At 43.7% G+C, this 21,297-nt stretch overlaps 1 protein-coding gene across 6 annotated transcripts in view; it reads left to right on the forward strand.

Moving 5' to 3' along the window:
• Positions 1 to 21,297, forward strand: part of STXBP5 (syntaxin binding protein 5) — a 2,430,573-nt gene that overhangs the window by 530,338 nt on the left and 1,878,938 nt on the right. For all 6 annotated transcript variants that reach the window (XM_069606830.1, XM_069606829.1, XM_069606831.1 and 3 more), the window contains exon 5: positions 18,953 to 19,087. In XM_069606830.1, the coding sequence (XP_069462931.1) occupies positions 18,953 to 19,087 (135 nt within the window). The remainder of the gene's footprint in view (positions 1 to 18,952; positions 19,088 to 21,297) is intronic.

Below are 21,297 nucleotides of genomic sequence, written 5' to 3' on the forward strand. Positions count from 1 at the left end.
GTCTATCGGATCAAGAGGAAGTGTTTCAAACCTGCTTTATTGGAGCCTGCGCCTTTAAAAAAAAATCTGAGCTTCGGGAGGAGTGATACAAAAGTAGCCAGTGGAGTGAAGCGCCAGCACGAAGTACTGTCCAAGGTACAGTCTTCTGCACTCTCAGTTGCAGGAGTTGGGAGCAGTGAACAAGAGTGGATATTTCCGAAAAGATGGTAACTGTTGTGTTCAGCTATTGTGTAAAAAGCTTAGAAAAACGCATGTGTGTACAGGCGAGCGTCGTAGCCGCAGTATAAAACAATGCAGATGGCGTTCCTGCATGGCTAATCAGTAGAATTTAGAGACTAGCCACTGACGAGTGCCAAAGAGCGAGAAGTTGCTTTCGATCTTTACAATTAATAGCACCGGTGAGGAATAATACACCTCCAGGCATAGTGCGCCCTGTCTGTCTTGGTTATTGAGAGCACACGCTATTAAACGTGAGGTGGCCCACACGGACCACACAGCTGGTCAGGATTAAAGGACACATTGAATTAAAACAACAATAAATCATGCCTTGTAAATTACTAACATGGTCAAATAACTATAACCTGCGCAACAACACCCCATATAGAAAAAGCAAAACTGGCAGCGTTACTAGTTGCAAGGGGCAATATCCCCCCCCCCCTGCCATAAGCTTGCCACAAAGTTAAGAACCAAATGGACAAGGTAATTGGTAAAATTACTGCATTTTTTTCCATTGGAGATGGCAACGCAGGCAAAAGAAATTCCACAAGCTGCGACACAGAATGAGCAATGGAATCTGGGGTCAAAACACAGAGGCCTCGATGGATCCCGCTTTGGTAGCAATTGATAACTCATTGTGAGAATTATGCTACACCTTGCAGAAAACCATTGGAAATTAAAGGCGAGTGGGGGTTAATATGGCAGCTGAAATGAAAAGTCAAGAGCATATTGTAAACCTCACTAAAGCCACTGATCAAGAGCTTTCTTCCATGGTCAATATCATACATACACAAAAACGTTCTGCTTCTCCAAGTTTGTGCATAGATAATGAGGGAACCACGAGACCAGCGAAATAGCAGACCTAATCGTCTCTCACAATAAGGTACATGCCCAATTATCTTCGATACAATTTTCAATAAAAGTACTGCTCAGAATGAGTGGAAAAATATTGGAACAAGTGATGCGCTCGATCACATATAAACTGATAGCACATGGTGAAGATCAAGAGCTGGATGCTCTGATTGCAGAGGCTGACCGGCAAGCATCCCAAACTGTGCAACCGCTAGACATTAATATCCCAGAACCCAGTCCAGTGGAAGTATCAGACCTGGGCGAACTCAGCGTGGCTATTAATGATGCCTCCTTGATCGATCTTACAAGAAAGCAAAGAAGACAAAAGAAGTAACAGAAAAAATACCAAGCTGGCAGGTAATCTAAAGCTAATGCAAGGGCGATCAACCTTATGATAAACACCCCGCAGGGAATAATCTCCTGAAAGGACAACAGATAGACAAATAATAATAATAAGGGTGGGAGACTGAATTGTGTCTTAATAAGTTGGCTAATCAATGATAAAAAAAGAAAGGAAATCATAGACAAGTCATTATTAAATATCAATGAACAGTCAGACTTAGAAAACACTGGTAGCATATTACAAGATAAGCTCACAGCATCTATCACTGCAAAAGCGAATGCAGAAACTGCTACTCTGAAGGTGAAAGAAAACAAGATGGCTAAACCATTAATGACCAAAGGGGCGGAGCAGAACAAAGGTCTAGGATTGACCAAGGCAAAAGACACATTTCTTTGGCATACTATGTTTAATATTTCTGCTTTGAATATTGAACACAAGGACTTTGAGTACATTGAACCCATTAAGAGCCTGATTCACAGAAGCGATTTATAATGGCTCCATCCCATAGAAAAATACTCTGTGAATTAGGCCCTATATGTCTAAATTACCAATTCAGTAGAGTGCACCATAGCACGCCCGAAACAGTGGATATGATTTGAGTGTATAGTAGCAGATTCCTGGAATTGGGATATGAACTAGATGCAGTGGAGGACCTAGAACCCACGAATTGTAATGGAAAAATTGATGCCTCTATGGAAAACGAGGGCCGCTCAGACTCATTACACGAGAACATTTTGGGTATACTAAAATAGCTAATTGAGTCTGCTGCACTGAAGGGTCCAATTAAGATCTGAACTTGGTCACTCTGTTCTTGGAACACTCAGGCCTTTGGGCACCGAATGAGCAGAGAGGGCTTGTTGAGAGGGTTCTTGCAGAACAACATTTTTCTCTTACAGGAAAGTTGGCTGACCCACAAACCTTCTTATAAATGATACCAAATATTCCAAATATTGGCAAAAAAGAGCACAAAGGGCCGTCCTTATAGAGGTTTGGTGATTGGGGTAAAATGCTACATAAAAGCTGTTAGAATAATCATTTCTAGTGAAGATGCATCTGTATTATCTGTGAAAGTCTGCTTTCCGAATAGCGAAATAAGCTTGATTGTTTGTTAACATTTACGACCATCCACGAAACTTGTATACGGTTAACATAATGGAAACGGTCTCTGCAGTAATTAGTGGTGCTAATGTATCAGTGGGCAAAGAACCCATTATTATTGGCAGAGATATTAATGCTCGGTGTAGATAACAGTGTGAAAGCCTGGAGACAGGTTTTTTTTAGGAGTGTGTGTGCAAAATTTAGCAGAAAGTTGTTAATCCGAAAGGTAACCTATGGCACGACTTCCTGTTTGACTGGGAATGTTAGATGTTGAATGGATGGGTGAGTGGTGAACAACCAGGACAAAAAACATGGAATAGTGGCACTAAAACTGCAAAACTGGATTACCTAGTTAATAACGACTCCGCAATACCATATATCAGGGGGCTAAGGGTTAAAGAAAATTAATTTAGTGACCATGCTACACTTGCACTAACTTTGGAAGGCTGGAAGTCCAGAACTAACACAAGTGGATGACTTAGAGGTAAATGCGAATGTTAACAGGATTTGTTGGACGCAAAAGATAATTGAAAAAGCTGGTAATTGTATAGCCACGAATACAGACAGAAAGCTAGAATACCTCAAGGGCCTGTTGTGGGATTAGAAAGAATACTGGTTAAAAAGACTGACAGGACTTGCCATGCAAAAGGGAACCTATGTCTATTTGCCTAGAACTAATAGACAACCTTACGATAGGGGCAGCAGTGATGCAAAAAGAGAAATGTGAAGGGCGGTAACCTTCCCAAGCCCCGTGCCCTTCCTTCCATGCTCCCAGTCGCCATGATGTCTCTCCGCCATGTCCCACGAGGTGAAGATTGGGGTTTTTACAGTCAGAGGTCCCTAGCTTTGGTAAGGATAAAGACCTTCTAATATCCTTTTTGGTCTCTTTTCTCTGTTTTACGAGGGTGAGGTTAAACGGTTCTTTTGCTTCTCTTTGTTCCGTTCCCCGTTTGTGCCGTCTTGGCCCAACAACCTCTCCCCGTAGGTCGTTCGTACTGCGGAACACGCGGCCCACGCCGGCAGACCCTTGTTCCGTCTGGTCGCCTGTGTTGTGGTTTCCACGTTCCTTGCCCGTAGGTGCCTCGCCATTTCTCAACGCCGCTACCGGCTGTACGTTAGGGTTTCCACTATCCGCATTCAGGCAACACAATTCGCGGATGGCACCCAGGTCTGCCCCCGACCACAATTGACTGTTTCCTTCAGTGTCTTCCTCCTCCTCCTTTCGGCTTGTACGTTCAGGTTCGAGTTTTGCTTTTCCAGTGTCCACCTCATTGCTTCCCGCGGGCCCCTCCGTTGTTTACGGGTATTTGGTGTTCGCATGGCGTCCCACGGCCTCTGATGCAGTCTGGCTGTTACAAACAGTTTTAAATTTTTTTTCGATAAAGGCAATTTAGAGGAAAATAGCCAAACTTAAAGACTCAAGAGCACCAGGACCGAATGGTGTAGCTAATATAGTACTAAAGAGGGCCTTGAAATATTGTGCCACTTTGCTTTTCTTGCACACAAAGGTTTGCACTGAAGGTATTCTACCAAATTCTTGAAGGTCGTTGTTGGTTCAGACTCGTCGCGTTGCTGGAAATGACAGGGAAAATGTTTGCATCACTAGTTCTAGAAGAAATGACTAAATGGCTAAATTTCGGTTCACCTATTGGATAGATTCTAAATGTGTTTCAGACCTGGCTCAGGTACATCAGATTGCTTGAGACTTATGGATGATCTTATAACGTATTCAAAGGTCAACCATATCTGCCTGTGGCTATGATTGAATTTCGAGCAGCCTTCGACACTGTGGAAAGAGACTATGGTTGAACTTGGAAACGTATGGCTGCCCGGACACCATATTACGTGCTGTGCGTGGCTTCTATGAATAAACCATGGTGCAGGTAAGACTGGACAGTAGCGACTCCATTGCGCCTCTATTACCAAGCCGTAGAGGGATAAAGCAGAGTTACGTTGTGGCAGCCGTGCTGTTCAATAGCTACATTGCAGACCTTCAAGTAGTGCTGGGGAGAGTGAATAAATGCTCTCCCAAGATGGACAGGAAAAAGGTGGTATGTATCTCATACGCTGATGATTTGGTACTATGCCAGTGCACATTCTCAGGCATTGAAAGATCCTTGCTGGAATTAAATAGCTATGCGAACTAAAATGGCCTGAAAGTAAACTATGAAAAAACAAAGGTAATGCATTTTGCACATTGGGAAACAACTATACCTAAGGTCATGATAGTGGAAAACCTCATCGAGAATGTGAAGAGCTTTAAATACGTTGAGCTTCCCACCAAAGGTGATTATACTGAGATCATTGCTGAGAAACGCAGAAAAGCAGTAGTGCTAAAAGGAATGATGGCAAAGTTCAATAGAGGTACTTAAGGTTATAGCCTACATGGAAAATGATTGCTGTATAAACTGTATTTATGTGCCACTATGCTGTATGGACTAGAGGCCCTGTGCTTGTGAGACCTACCGTGGTTGAAGGTAATAAAGGGAACATTCTGGAGGAGGATCCTGGGCCTGGGTCCAAGCCAGAATGTACCAATGGAATTAAGACTGGTATTGGGCTTGACCTCTTTACATGCCGAATTGTTAAAAAGAAGGTGCCTGATATACATACAATCCAGCACTAGGCCAATGCGCCCATTATTAAAACTGCTGGGAGATAATGCCAGCACAGACATGACCAAAACATATGTCAAACTGGTGAACATAACGTTTGCAGCTATTGAATGTAGCCCTGATTGGGAAGTAAAACATCAAATATTGCAAAATAAATGTGAAGCTAAATTAGAAAGATGGCATTGGGCACTAAATTACACACACTTGGCAAAATTGAAAAGCTATCCCGAAACCATAAGCCTAATTCACGAATGTAATGTTTCTCAGAGCTACCTGTAGTTATGTTCATCACTGGCGTTGCGCAGATTCGTACTGTTCCTGAGAATAAATTAATTGCGTTGGAGAGAGAAGCTAGGACATGTCATATGTGTGGTGTTATGGGTAGAGAGGAAACAGCTCAAAATGCCCTAACAGAATGTCGGCCGCAAGGTCCACTCTACATGAGCATGCTGGGGTCATTTATAAGGAACTATGAAGGAATAAAGAGCGATGCGTTCTGGGGCTTGTCTGAATCCAGAATATAAATACATGCATATTGCACTCTGTCACATGTGTTTAAGGGTGAAGGACCTTATGAGATAGACTGTGCAAATGACTTCATGTGGTATATATCCTGCAGAACGAAGTAACATTGGCTCTCCCCGGATGATTTTTACGTATAATTGTATAGGAATTTGTATTTGTTCTACATGTAAATTGGAATATGTGATTTATGATCAATTTATGTATTAGTTTGTAAATAATGTATGTGTTTGATGACATGTGAAAGGTTTGTAAGAACTAACCGCATGAAATTAAATAAAAAATATTAGAAGTTTACTCGAGTTGTCAAAACACCCTTATGTTTACCAATCGTATTATAACTGTTCATCGTAAATAGTAAACATGAATTTACAATACGTTTGATAAACAGTTATTCTCATCAAACGATATACAGCATGCATTTATTAGACATACATATTCTTCAGTATATACATGTATTGAGAGTACAGTGTTGTATCAGCCGTTAGATGCTTTCGACTCTTCCTTGGATATTTTTCAAGTCTGACAATGTAAAAGAAACTCAATTACTGTGCCGCAAAGACAGTTTTCCTAATTAAATTAGCATACAGATCAGGTGGTGCAGCACATGGATTTGGGTTGTTTGACCTAAGTGCAGTTATTCGCGGCGGAATAGACTGTAGTCAGTTTTGCTGTGAATCGCTTTGCACTTATGCCAAACAAACTCAAACGTCGCTTACACCAATCCCATCCCCGCTCCCTACTTACCTGCTTGCTCGCCTCCGCTTCCCTTGCAGCCCTGCAGTGTCAGATCCGCCCCTCTAACGCAGGTCGGATCTGACGCCGCAGGGTCCCGATTTCCTTTTTTCGTTTTTTAAAAAAAAGTGTTTTTTGGTGCCCAGCCTCCATTGTTGAGGAAGCAGGGGACACCCCCGCTACCTCTCGAGGCCAAAAACCGAACATGGGTAGCGGGGGACCACCCCGCAACCCCTGCTCCACATGTTCGGTATTTTTTATAACCGATTGAATGATACTGGCCGAATTTGGTGAAATGTATTATTCGATCGATATAAATGATCAAATTAGCTAATACCGCAACATGTATCCATAATCACATAAGGAATGACGTGCTGAGACCTAAGGAGGTACTCTAGGGATAATCTCATCACCTTCAGGTAGCTCCTTGCACAGCTGTTGAGCATCTTGGGTTCTCCAGAGCCCGCTTATGTCCCAAAGGAGGATCAGCTAATGAGACTGTAAGTATGCAGTCCTAATTATACTATAAATGGGCCTTGCTAATAATTAAGTTCTTTCAGGTAGCATGGCAAATGCGCAACATGTTTCAGCCCTACATATAGATGCTGGATTTCTTCAGGGGTTTAAATGCTTCCTTCAGTGTATGTTTTCTTTAATTCTAACCAAGGCCTACAGCTTTCCTTATTTGCAATTTCTATTCGCAGTATAGTCATCTGAGACTCTTCCTAAAACCAATCGATTAATGGGTTTAATTGAATAAATAGATCCCATGCCTTATATTTATTTTATTTATTGTGCATTTGTAAGGTGCCTTTACATCAAGTAATTGTGTTTCAAGGCGCCCACAGGGCAAACGGGGAGGGAACAAAAGGCAAATAGAATAAAAAGATGAACAAGAAAGAGGCGTTCCTATTAGGCCTCGTGAGCATTCGGAACGTGCAAGTGCAGAGAAAGAGAAGGAAGAAGGGAAAAGGGGTAAGTGCTGAGAGTTCCACAGAGGGGGGAGTGCCAGGGAGTCCGTTGCAGGCAACCGGTTAGTGCCTGGCAGAAATTACTTGGTAAAGAGTGGTCACCTGCCAATACAATAAGTGCAGGCCTTTGAGACAACACAGGCCAGTGGGTGCCCATAGACAAGTGCTGGGAGAGGCCGGAAGACTAAAGGCGATTGGGCGGAAGGCCTGGACCCAGAAGGACACATAAGGGCTCAGGCCACCAATCTCAGCGACTGTGGGGTTTAGCGCAGGAGGGAAAGGGGGAAGGAGTAGGTGAAAAGGAAAGTCTTGAGGATCTTCCAGAATTTGAGGAGATCCGGCTCAAGGCTGTAAGGAAGGGGGAGGCTGTTACAGAAGAAGGAGCAAGCCTAGGAAAAGTTATCGGCCACCAACTCGTTGCTTATAGAAGTGCTTGACAAACTTTGAGCCGAAGGAGCGTAAAGATGTAGAGGAAGAGTATTCGGTGAGAGCAAGTTGTAAATAGCGTGCTCACCGTCCCCAGACAGCCTCATGGATGATGCAGAGGGATGTGAATTTGATCCTTGCAGAAACTGGGAGCCAGTGGACAGAGAAGGATGAGTCTCTAAGCCCTATTCTGGACAAGCTGGAGGGTGCGGAGAGAAGAAGAGGGTAGATTAAGGAAGAGTGGAGTTGAAAATGGACCTTGGCAAGGTCTCGGATGTGAGGGTGGAATGAGCGAGGAGTCGAAGATGGCTCCTAGGTTTCTGGCTTCAGATGAGTGAGCAGCGGGAGAGCCCATAGAGGGTGGTCAGAGTGAAGGGAGGAAAGAGGGAGCACAAGTCCTGATAGGAAGGATCTCAGTCTTGCTGGCTTTATGGCAGATATTAGAGGCACACTAAGACTGGATAGCAGATAGGCAGTTGGGATTAGGAGAGGAAGTAGGTAGAGGATGAGAGGGAAGTTTGAAGAAGAGTTGGGTGTCATCTACATAACATTGGACGTGAGGGGAGAAAGTGGAAATAAGGTGAGCAAGCGTAGCAAGTTGGACTTTAAAGAGCCAGGGTTAGAGGTTGGAGCCCTGGGGAACGTCATAGGTATAGATAGAGGTGGGAGAGGAGAAAGGGCTCAGGATAACCTGGGAGGGACAATCGGTGAGGAAGGTTTTCAGCCGGACCAGTGCCCGCTCCAAGATACCAAGATTATCATGGAGCTGTTTCATGACGATGGAGTGATTCACTGTGTCAAATGCAGAAGAGAGATCAAGTAGAATGAGAACAGCGGAAGAGTTGGAGTCGAGAGATGCAAGCAGTTCTTTACGGGTGTTCAGAAGAGCAGTTTCCATGACTCTGGATGCTCGGAATCCAGATTGATGGTCGTGCAGGCAACCAACAATCTCAGTATGATGAGTAAGTTGGGGGTAGACCAGCTTCTCCAGGAGTTTCCCAAGGAACGGGGTAGAGATGGGTGGTAGTTAGCTGGACACGAGGGGTCGACGGATGGCTTTTTCAGGAGGGGCGCACAAGAGAGTGCTTGAGGGAAGAGGGGAATACCCGGTAGCAAGAGAGTGATTGCAGAAATCGGCAAGTTCAGGGGCAAGGGAGCTGATGTTGTCCTTAATAGTTCTGCAACAACAGAGGGAGACCTGTTTGGAGGAGACCTTCATAGGATGAGACCTTCATAGAGCGGATAACCCTGTGACCATGTCTGATGTGATAGGAGAGAAGGAGGAGAGAGAGTTTGAGGGAGGGTGGGAGGCCAGGGGTGGGAGGGTGATGGAAGGAGAGGAGGGAGAAGGGAAGGGAAGGGAAGGGAGAAAGAGTACTCAGTATGGCCTGAGTTTTTGCAGTGAAGTGGGTGACCAATGCTGTGAAGAGGGCCTGAGACGAAGAGGCAAGGTGGAGACTGCAGAAGGATTGACTAGTTCCTTGCAAATTTTAAAGAGTTTAGCCATGTTGTTGGATGCTCCAGAGACACGAGCCTGGATGTGGGCCCTCTTCTTGGAACGAATGGAGAGACGATATTGCCTTTTGAGAAGGCGACAGGCCAGTTTGTCAGAAGATGAGCTTGAGGACTGCCACTTCTGTTCCGCAGCTCACAAAGATCTAAGACAAGGTACACTGGGAAAGTCTGTGAAGACATATTTTTATCAATACTATGCACAATTCACTGTTTTGTGATTTTGCAACTTGAACTACTGCTAGCTAAATGCACAGACATATTAATGAATAATTGCACACACCTAGGGAATACCAGTAACTTGATCAAGGCAAATCTGCCTGCTAGCACCTATGGCAGTGTGACCGACCTTTCCAATGGGCCCTCAAAATGTAAGTTAATAAAGACCACATTCTATCCCTTCCCTCTACCTCCTGCCCACGACCTTCCATTCAGAGGAATCAATGCATGCATCTAGCATGTTACACGATAACAAAATAATACATTTCTTTAAAAAAAAAGAATTCTGCTCTAGGCATTAGGGAATGTAGTAGGCCCTCTAGTGAGTGATAAGATATAGTTATGGGCAATATTGAGAAGTTTATGGGCCAGTGTAGTAGATGATCAGATGGTCTTTCTTTCACACTGCATCGTGCACGAAGGAGTAATATGTGAATTATTTCTCCTGTACTTGGGGCATATGATAAAGGACAACCAAACCATGTCCATCAGTCAGTTTACCAATCTGTCTGGCCGATCTGAACAGTGCCTACAGCGTTTGCTTCATTCTGTCCCTTTCAAGAACCAGTCGTATTGATGTTGCCTCCCCCGAGAGTGATATAATCAATGAACTTGTGGAACACCTCAGTACCTTGCTGTGTACATTTGACGAGATTGTTTTGTACATAAAGATTAATCAGGTGTGTATTTTGTCTGTTTAGAACCCAAGCTACAATTTAGTATATATCCCCTCGTTGTTCTACACATCATATTAATTTCAACAGTGATTATGGAATATAGTCCTCATTCCACTTGAATGTGATTAATCTGTAGAAGTGTGTACTGTATACCCCTTTTTTCTTTGGGCAAAACCCTCTGTAGTCTGTGTTTTCAGATGTCTCATGTAGCATGGCAATATTCACCCTATTGCGGTTCACTTGAAACATAATTTTCCTAGCTTTCATGTGGTCATGAAATAACATTCCACATAACCTTCAGGTTTACACATGACATTTTGCCATTCATAGTATTTGTCTTATCTGTGCATGACATGGACTCATCACATCAACCTCCACCTTGAATATCTGATTGAATGCTAACATCAACTTCGGCCCCCTCCCTCCCTACACCCACCCAGGATAACCTAACCTTCTGGGTCCTCCCCATCAGTCTCTTCCAATGGACTACAGCACAGTGGTAATAACTGTTTATATTACAAGGTGTGTTTGGTTATGGAATTGGGTATTTTTTTGTATTTCTTATTTATTTGTTATTTATATAGCGCCTTACGCCAAGGCGCTGTACAAAACCAATTTACAGTACAATTACAATGAGAAAGATAATACAATAAAAAATAGAACTTACAATGAGACTAAAATACAATTGAGATTGAAGTAAGAAAGTTTTCAAAGCAGCACGGTAGGTAGGATAGGAGTGAATAGACTGCACATGGAGGGCGAGGCACAGTTAAAAGAAAGTGGGTTTGAGAACGAAGAGTTAGAGGGAACATAAAAGGAAACAAGAGATGCAAGATAATTGGGAGCAAGTCCATAGAGGGATTTGAATACTGAAAGTTGAATTTAAGTTGAGAGTGGAAGGGTAGCCATAGAAGAGGCAGAGATGGAGTCACAAATAGATAAAGAATACAGAAGACGAATTAAAAACAGACTTAAGAGGAGCTAGACGAGAGAGAGTCAGACCAAAGCGGAGTATAGAGCAATAGAATAGTCGAGCGAAGATTAAAGAGATTAGAAGCTTAGTGGCACTGAAAGTTAGAAAAGGTCTAATTTTCCAAATATTGAAAAGATGAAAATGACAGGAATGGGATGTAATCGAGATGTGATGAGTAAAAGAGGGGTTGGTGTCAAGATGGAGATCAAGATTGCGGACAGTATGGGGAAAAAGGCAGATGAAAATGGGAAAATAAGACAGAGGAGAAACAAGCAGAGGAATAGTATTTGCAGGGAAAAAAAAGAACTTCAGACTTAGAAGGATTGAGGACAAGAAAGTGGTCTGACATCCAGATTTGAATAGCAGAGAGTCTGGCAGAGAGATTCATGTGTATAGTAAGTGTAAAAGAAGAAAAAGATTAGCCAAGGGAGAGGTATAAAGAGAGAATATAAATGGGCGAAGAACAGACACTTGTGGAACACTGTGGGAATGAGGAAGGGAATTGGAACAAACACCGGGCCAAGATACTTAGTAAGAGTGGTTAGAAAGATAAGATTGGAACCAGGTGATTACAGAAATGAAGGAAAATGAAATTAAATGATATCTTAGTTATATCGCGCTCGTACACAAATGTTTCAGAGCGCGACCAGGCAAAGGGAGGGGAACAGGGGAGAACAAAAACAACGATCTTACTAGGCCCAGTGACATTGAGAACGTGCAAGTGCATGGAAGGAGAAAAGGGGTAAAGTGCATGGAAGGGAAGGAGGAAAGTGTGGAACAGAGGAGAGAACAGAATAAATAAATATAAATAAAGGTGGTAGTGCAGGTAACAAGTGCTAGGTTAGGCTGATAGTGTGTATCTGATAAGTGCAGAAAAGAAGTGTGCGGGGGACTGTATGGATATCGATACAGGCCCCAGTGCAAAGGGGGAGGGCAGGAGGCAGTGCTGGAGGGTGGCAGGGTGAGCAGGTACCTGTGCCCGAAGGACAGAGGGTGGCCAGGTGAAAGGTGTCAGAGAAAACACATCAGCAGGGGAGAAGAGTGAAAAAGGCAGAAGCGAAGAGGAAGGTCTTGAGGTGCTTCTGGAACCAGAGGTGGTTCTCCTGTTTCAGGGTGGCAGGGAAGCTGTTGCAAAGGGAGGCCCCAGCGAAGAAAGAGATCTACCCCCAGTGCATTTCTTTGAAAAACTACTGACCCTGAGGGAGTTAGAGGTAGAGGAGCAAAGGGCTCGAGAGGGAAGGTATTTACAGAGTGATAGTTGAAGGTATTTTGGACCCTGGCCCAGAAAGCCTTGTGGACAATGCAGAGGGTTTTAAATGTAATCCTTGCATCCACTGGGAGCCAATGAAGGGAATTAAGAGCTGGAGAGATACAATCCCAGGGCTTGAGGCCAAGGACAAGTCTTGCAGTCCTATTCTGGATTAGTTGAAGAGTGCGGAGAGTGGAGGCAGGAAGATTTAGAAAGAGACTGTTAAAGTAGTCCAACCTAGAGGGAATCAGAGCTTGGGAGACAATAAGCTTCTGAGGGAAGGAGAGGAAAGATAGAGTACCTCTGTGGAGGTGTAGTTAGAAGTTTGATGTTTTTAGAGACGTCAGAAGTGTGCAGAGAAGGAGAGTGTGGAGTCAAAGATGACACCAAGGTTCTTAGCCTCACAAGTAGGGGTAGGAGGTGGGCCAAGGGAGGCCGGCCTGAGAGTGAGGGGAAAGGATGCTGCAGGTGTACCAATGAGGGGGATCTCCGTCTTGTTGGCATTTAGACAAAGGTCGTTGGCGGCGCACCAATTTTGAATGGCGATTAGGCAATCAGAGATGAGGGAAGGAGAGGAGGTGGCTGAAGGAAGCCTGAAAATGAGTTGGGTGTCATCAGCATAGCACTGGAAATTAGAGCAGAACAAGGAAATGTAGTAGGCAAGAGATGCCAGGTATTGGTTGAAAAGCCAGGGCGAGAGGTTAGACCCCTGGGGAACACAGGTAGAAATGGAGATAGAAGATAGGAAAGGCCCAAGTTGAACCTGGGAGGGTCGATCAGAGAGGAAAGAGGTCAGCCTGGCCAGAGCCTGATCAGTGATACCCAGGTTGTCACGGAGATGGTTGAGCATGGTGGTATGTATGACCGTGTCGAAAGCAGAGGAGAGATCAAGTAGGATAAGGACAGAGGGAATGTTAGAGTCAAGGTTGGAGAGCGGATCTTCACAGATGTTCAGGAGCGCAGTTTCCGTGCCTCTGGCCGCTCTGAAGCCAGATTGGTGATCGTGGAGAGAACCAACGGAGTCAGAATGAAGATTAAGCTGAGAGATGGCCAGCTTTTCAAGGAGTTTAGCCAAAAAGGGAGCAATGGAAATTGGCCGATAGTTGGCCGGACAAGATGGATCAGCTGTCGGTTTCTTAAGGAGAGGATGAAAAAGGCAGTGCTTCAGAGGAGGAGGGGAAAGATCCAGTGGCAAAGTAGAGGTTGCAGAAATCGGCAAGGGCCAGAGCAAGGGCATCGATGTGGTCGTGAGTGGTTTTAGAGGAATAGGGATGGACCTGTTTTGATGAGGCTTTCATAGATCGGACTTGTCTATCAACCTCATCAGGGGAGAAAGGAGGAAAGGAGAAAATGGGTGGGGGTGTAGCTGAAGGAGGGTCAGCAGGCAGAGGAGGAGAGGAGAGGGGGCGGAGGAGAGGGTGGACAAGATGTCCTGGGATTTAGAGATGAAGTGAGAGGCAAGAGCATTGCAAAGGGCCTGGGAGACAAGAGGTGGGGTGGAGACTGCAGCAGGATTGGCCAGCTCCTTACAGATTTTAAAGAGTTTGGCTGAATTGTTAGATGCCGCAGAGAGACAGGCTTGAATGTGGACTCTCTTCTTGGTGCGGACAGAGAGTCTGTATTGCCTTTGGAGCAGGGGGCAGGCCAGTTTGTCAGAGGATGAACAAGAAGCCCTCCATTTCCTCTCAGCCACCCTACACTTACGTTTAAGTGTAGCAAGGTCAGAGTCATACAAAGAATTGCACTTTGAACCAGAATTCCCAAAAGAGGAAAGAGATTGTAGAAGTAATGTGTGATCCACTGTATCACAAACAGCAGATATGTCCAAGAGTATAAGAATAGAAGAATATTTAACATAGAAGGCACAACGAAGAGCAGGTTCCGTAGATTGAAGGGGTTGAAAACCAGACTGGAAACGAGGTAAAATAGAATTAAGAGTGACAAAAGAATAAACCTGGGAGTAAACAAGACGCTCCAACAATTTGAAAGTTAAGGAAGGAGAGAAATAGGATGAACATTTGAAGGAATGGCAGGATCCATGTAAGGTTTTTTCAAGACAGGAAGAATGTTGGCATGTTTAAATAGATGAGGGAAAGTAGAAGTGATAAGAGAAATATTAAGAAGACCGGTAATATAAGAATTGAGAGAGGGATAGATTTTAGAAATTAGAGTACAGGGGAACAGGATCTTTAGGAGAAGCAGTAGGATGAGCCTGGGAGATGAGTAAAGAGGTGTCAGAATTAGAGATAGGTGAAAATGAAGAAAGAACCGCAGTAGAAGAAGAGGAAACTGGGCGGGAAGAAGGCAGAGAAGTAAGAGAAATGGCAGATCGAAGAGAATTCCCTTTAGAAGTGCGGTAAGTGTGGTGAGAAGGGAATGATCAGGCAGAGGAGGAGCCAATAGACTGGAAAGAGATTGGAAAAAACAGCGGGGTAAGATGATTGAGAGTGCAAGAGATCAGAATGATGGAGACGTTTAGAAGAAAAGTCAATCATATAAAGTATGATGAGAAGAGAAGGACTTACCATCAGACTTAGATTGAGATCTATGCCAGCGACGGAGGGCCCTTCGCATAGAGCAAAGATAAGGAGTAAGCCAAGGCTGAGAAGGTTTATGAGAAGGAAGACATTTAGAGAAAGGGTATAGCGTATCAAGAGTGGTAGAAAGAGAATTGGAGAAAGCCGACATAGCATCATCCATTGAAAGAGCTAAAAAAGTAGAATGGGATGGAAGAGTGGCAATACAGGAAGATACAAAAAGTGAGGTATTGAAAGTGCAAAGATAGCGATGGAAAAAAGAAGGGGTAGGAACAGAAGGGGGTAAATAAATGTCAAGAACAGGAGGGTAGATAGAGAAAAAGAGCAAATGATGATCATAGGAATAAACAGGATAAATAGAAACATCTGAGGTGACATAGAAGAAATACAAATAAGATCCAAAGAGGGAAGAGAGACAATAAGACTCAATAGGAAGAAATGGAAGGTTGGCATGAGTAGAAGAGAGATGTAAATTAAAGTCACCCAATAGCAAGAAAGAATTGGAGCAAGGCAGGGTGACATTTGCTAAAGTGTCAATGTCAATTGCAGAAAGAGAACCAGGAGGACAATAAATCAAAAGAAAGGTCACTGCGAAAGACTTGGAGAAAGGGGAAAGAGAGTATTCAAAAGAAGTAAAGGCAGGTAAAGAGGGAATTACAATTAATCGTGGAATAAAGCCGGTACGACCCAGGGAACGAGAGGTATGAGTGTTGAGTAAAAACACTATCAGATGTGAACAAAGAAGCAGGTATAGCAGAATTAAAGGATGCAAGCCAAGTCTCAGTAATGCATAGAAAATGCAGATTGAGTCATAGAAACATATCAAGGATAGAATGTGTTTTCTCAGAGATAGACCAAGCCTTCCAAAGTGCGACATTAATGCAAATTATCGACAGAATCAGAAGGAAGATCGACCAGATTTGAAATATTGCATGAAGATGAAAATTGGGAGATCTACAAGGGGATCAGTGAGTAGGAAATTCACTAGGCATAGAGAGAAAAATAGACTTGTTATGACTATCAGGATTTGGATGGAATGATGGGAGAAGCACTAAAATGGAATAAAGAAGAGGACCAACTAAAAGGCAAGTTGGGCATGCTGCATTCAGGAAACCCAACCGTATTGTAGTGTAAGAACAGAGACCAGTAAACAACATTGTAAAAAAATAGAGGACAGTAGAGAAGAAAAGCGAAGAACATTCAGCAGCGGAGAGCTGCACCCAAACTTGGGTGTTGATTTAACACGTAGCTGGTAGATGATGGCCGATGGACGGGCCGCAAAGAATGTGGAAAAGTTCAAGTCACATGTGAGAGAGTAGACATGTACACTGTCCAGATCCCCCACAGGGGCTGGCAGTCAGCAGACAGTCTCACACAGATATTGCAGTTCTCAAAGCTGGCTCACTTCCCAGCAAAGGGCAGGGTGATGCTATGGGCAGTAGGCTGGAGCAGATGGAATAGGCACAGTAGGGCATTGCTGGGTCTGGTGTAGCTAACAGCTACCCCAGGCTGTGCCACACTTCACCTGGATTAGGTTGATATTCGTCATGACCCATACATTATGGCAGGCCTGTAGCAGCTTGCTATTGAAATTGGAAACTGGAGGCATAGGTTATGGCAAATATCATCTTGACCAGGATCCACGATTAGTAGACAGATTTTTGCCGTTATCGAACAGTTATTTAACTTCGACTATTTGACCTTAAAGATGGTGAAAACGAAGTGTCAAAGGTCTGTTTGAAATGTGAATGACCTTGGACACATTCCAATATGTGCCTGCTGTTAAGAGACAGGTGAGTCACACCCGTACTCTTGAGGGCAATGGCCTAGCTACATGCAATCTGACAGCAGTCCACCATGACTGCTTCGTTAGATCACTGATAGTTTTAAAATAAATAAAAAGCTGAGCGTAGCTAGTATTGTGATACAGTGACTGTATTCCCTGTTATGCTTCAGTGTAGCATGCACCTAGCTCTTACAATCTGTGGAAAAAAAATTCAATTTTGAAAATCCCAATTCATATGTTAGCCATTCATGTGCCTTTTATTACTGCAGCACTCCCTTCATTTTATGATTGCTTTCTGAATATAAGGTGTCTGTTAAATAGTTGTTTTACACAATTTATTTTGTATGCACTTATGAAATGTGGAAGTTACTCAGTCAACAATATAAACCTCACGCAAAACAAGATATTACCTCCCATAATTTTAATGCACAGTGGATGTATACTGTTCGGATCCATTTTGGAGAGTGGCAAACTAACACAACCTTTATTCCGCCTCTGCATCTAGCTCCTTTTTCAGTTGTATGTGTGCAGTTTGCCTTTCTTCTGCACTTGCAGCCCATGGGCTCCAAAAAAAATAAGAAATTATGGGTTGCTGTATCAGCATGCGGAGAGGTCACCCTCGCACACTCAATCCTATGTCCGTTTCCTCCATATTGATGGGAGTTTGTTACACGAGCACAGAACCGGAGACTTTCGCATTTCAAGAAAAAAACTTCACCTTGAAATTTGTATGCCAGTGATAACAGACTTTACCACCTGTGCCTCTAGTGTCTCCATTGTCAGGAAATACCCCACCTCAGGCACAATCATTATTTGCTTGGGGTGTCTGGGCCCCAACCACATTTGGAACTCTTGCGTGTTGTTTGGCTCCTGGCTCCCACGCTTTCTCAGAGACTTAGTTGGTGAAAGAATCTTTTTGGCTTCTCTCCAACGCATCACGTGAATGAATTTGTTGGAAACCAACATCACATATAAACGTTCCTTTACAGACACCCCAGTGCGGTGACTCCTTCCCTGGGACTGCCCTCCGTCCTACCGAGGCCATAATCGCCAACAACGGCTTTAGGGCTGAGGGCTTTACGGAGCTTAGTACCAGAAGTCCAAGGGGGCAGGAGTTTCCAGCAAATGTTTCCTCCATGCCCCCTTATGGGGATAGTTGGTAGTAGCCAACGAGTGGTAAAGGACTGACGGGCGAGGCCTGTGGGAGGATTCTGCATGGGCGGGCACACCCAGGAACACCTTTGCGTGCAACAAATGTACTGATGATGATGTGCTCCATCACTGTGGGACAACAGACGCCCGCCCATAAGTATGGATGAATGGGTAGTATGGACAATGAATGCAGTAGTCACTATGGCGTGTTGCTGTTTCTTTCTTTCCATCCATACCATTCACAGGGAGGAAGGAATTCTTCCTGGACATCTGGCTTTGCCGCTGTCCCTGTGCTTGAGCTCATTCGCCTTTTATAAATGTGACTTGGACACCTGGCAGGGGACAGAGACAGAAACAGTACCATCGTCTCTCTCCTACTAGGAACAAAGGACTTCCATGCACTTTTTGTTTGCATAGTGCTAATCACATCATGCTGGTTATGGAAGGGCCTGGATGTAAAATGTCCCTATTTGGGGGGAGGCTGTCCAATCAGGAGTGCAGGTGAAATGGCAGTGGTTGTTAACCATGCTCTTCTTGTACCACTGGGACCTGGCCACACCAATTTTTCACGACTGATGGCCACTGATTTTTTTTTCTGCTCCTGCTTATGACTTCTTATTATGTTATTGTTCCTATGACAGTGATTTGATTGTTGTTTTGCCTAAATTCTGTTGTAATTTGGCACTTTAAGTACCTCTCCTTCTGACCAGTCCCCCACCATTACATTTGCCAAACTCTTCCCCCTCTGTGCCCTGGTCAAGCCTCTCTTTTTCTGAGGCTCCCACCCTTTCCCTATCCTCTTCAGTCTATCCTGCCGCTTTCACCACATTGTCAGTTGTTTGCTCCAGCCCACCCCTTCCTTTGTTTTTTCTCTCTTCTGTTTCTCTTCCACCCGCCTGCTTAACTTTCTAAAGTATTCGCTCCATCACCCCATTTATTTTGCTCAACATTAAACACTGATAAATAAATTAATGTTTGATTTGTTTTATGTCCAGATTTAATGAACAATGATCAGAGTATGTTTGCTGGTTAAACACTCAAAAAAATAATTCAATGTCTTCTTTTGCAGGATAACATTTTGCCATCTCCCATTCCAGAGTAAATGGCTCTATGTAGGCACTGAAAAAGGAAACATACACATTGTCAATGTGGAATCTTTCACGCTCTCAGGCTATGTCATCATGTGGAATAAAGCCATTGAATTGTAAGTTATTTTGGATGTTGAATGCAGTGCTCTACACAATGACAGTCTTATATAGTGAATACTTTTAATGGTGATCAGAGAAATGCTTTTATCTTGCTTGAAGCTTAAATAGAAGAGAATGGGGAGATCGCCTTTACAATTTCTTTTTTCAAATGTATTTGCTCCGTGCCTGCTTTATCATATAATACATGTCACTGTTTTTCTTCAAGCTCATTGCTACTTGTAGGGAGACATCCTCTGCTGGATTAGTGATTTGTTGGGATAACCTTTCCTTACTCTTTCACCTGCATGAAGTATTGCTGGTTTTTATGTTTATCAAGTCAGATAAAAGCCTTGTTGATAGAATTTTTGCAAACAGTGACATTTCTATTCAGCATTAGTTTTCGGTTTGATCTTGGAACTGCACAATTTTTTTTTTTTAGGATGGTTATTTGTATTTTATTGGTGAGAGCGAAACATGATTTAACCAAAACCTCTGGTCAAAGAAAAAGAAATGGTAGCAACCCATTGCTGGGCGCTGTATAATTTGTAGAAATGTTGTGCATTCATGCCCCTCTTTCCTAAATAAACATTGACATTTACTAAATATTCTTGACATGGCTGATCTTATCACTACTCATGGCTTGGACCTTATAGTCGTCCCTGAAACCTGGCTCCATGTGGCCTCCGGTCCTCTGCTATCCCTTGCAATTCCTGAAGGCTACACCATCATCAGAAGTGACCGTAACACTGCTCAAACTAAAGGCGGAGGTATAGCTATTATTTACAAAACCGCTCTAAATCTCCTACTTTCCACTCCTGCCCAATTCAAATCAGCAGAATCCCTCGCAGCTAAGCTTGCCATCTCCCCTAACCAGACTTTTACTGTTCACATTATATACAGACCCCCTGGCCCCATATCCACCTTTACTGAGGATCTCGCCCACACCCTGTCTGAAAACACCAAAACTACTTCTCAAATCATCGTAATAGGTGACTTCAGTTTAGGCCTCCTTGTCCCTAACGATGCATCTGCCCATGATGTTAATAGCTTACTACTCAACCTAGGCTTCACACAACGTGTTACCGCACCTACTCACTTTAAGGGCAGAATCCTAGATTGGATAGCTGACCTTCATTGTGACGCTAAGGTCAACTCCAACTTACCATGTGCATGGACAGGCCATCACCTTATCACCTTTAGCATCCCGACTAAAACTATCCATTCCATCCCTAACATAGCACCTGCCACATTAACCAGGAACAAGCGTAACATAACTTGCGCCAAACTGATCCCAGCAGTCAATGATCCCTGCACTCAATGATCTTGCCTTGCTATGCTCGGATCCTACTGTCTTGGTAGACTCTTATAATCAGACTTTGATAAAAGCACTGGATCTTATCACTCCCTCCAAACTACGTAAACCTAAACCCCGGGCTCACCTTAATTCCTTGTTCACGCCTCGGCTAAGAACCTTGCGCAAGGAAAAAAGGACCCTTGAAACTCGCTGGAGAAGCCACCCCACTGAATCTAATAAAGTAAGCATGCCATTAGCGACGCTAAACTACAAGCGTCGCTAATGGCATGCTTACTTTTTTAGCAGACAAACTACATATTGTCTGCTAAAAAAGAGACATATAATAAACGTATTGAACTTGCCCAATCTAACACCAAGGAGCTTTTCAAAATCCTAAAGGAATTGGAATACTCCGCCTCTCCTCCAGACACCTGCTCCAAAGACAGCACTTGGTGCACTAACATCCAAGAGGCTCTCCTGGGTAAAATCACCATGCTCCAAACCAAAATTAATGAAAAAAAACAGCCTGCACTCATTTATATCACAGCTTGCTCCTCGGGCCAAGTACAAACCAATACTGCATCCTTGCAACCATTCTGCTTCTCACCTCTCTCCACCTCTGAAGTTGAACACAGCATTAACAGCCTTAAGCCCTCTAATTATCAGTGAGACTCTTGCCCTGCCTCTATTTTCAAGGAGGCCTCTCATAACCTGGCGCCTTTCATCACCACACTTATAAACTCCTCCTTCAGGTCGGGGATCGTCCTGGACAACCTCAAGGATGCCTGGGTTATTCCTCTTCTAAAAAAAAACGACCTTGGACGCTAACACTCCCACCAATTACAGGCCAATCACCAGTGCCATTTCTTTTAAAAATTCTTGATAGAGCAGCATAACTGCAGATCCAAGATTTTCTTGAAACCAACAACCTCC

The sequence above is a fragment of the Ambystoma mexicanum genome, chromosome 4p (genome assembly GCF_040938575.1).
Source record: "Ambystoma mexicanum isolate Mex_15411 chromosome 4p, UKY_AmexF1_1, whole genome shotgun sequence".
Lineage (NCBI taxonomy): Eukaryota > Metazoa > Chordata > Amphibia > Caudata > Ambystomatidae > Ambystoma > Ambystoma mexicanum.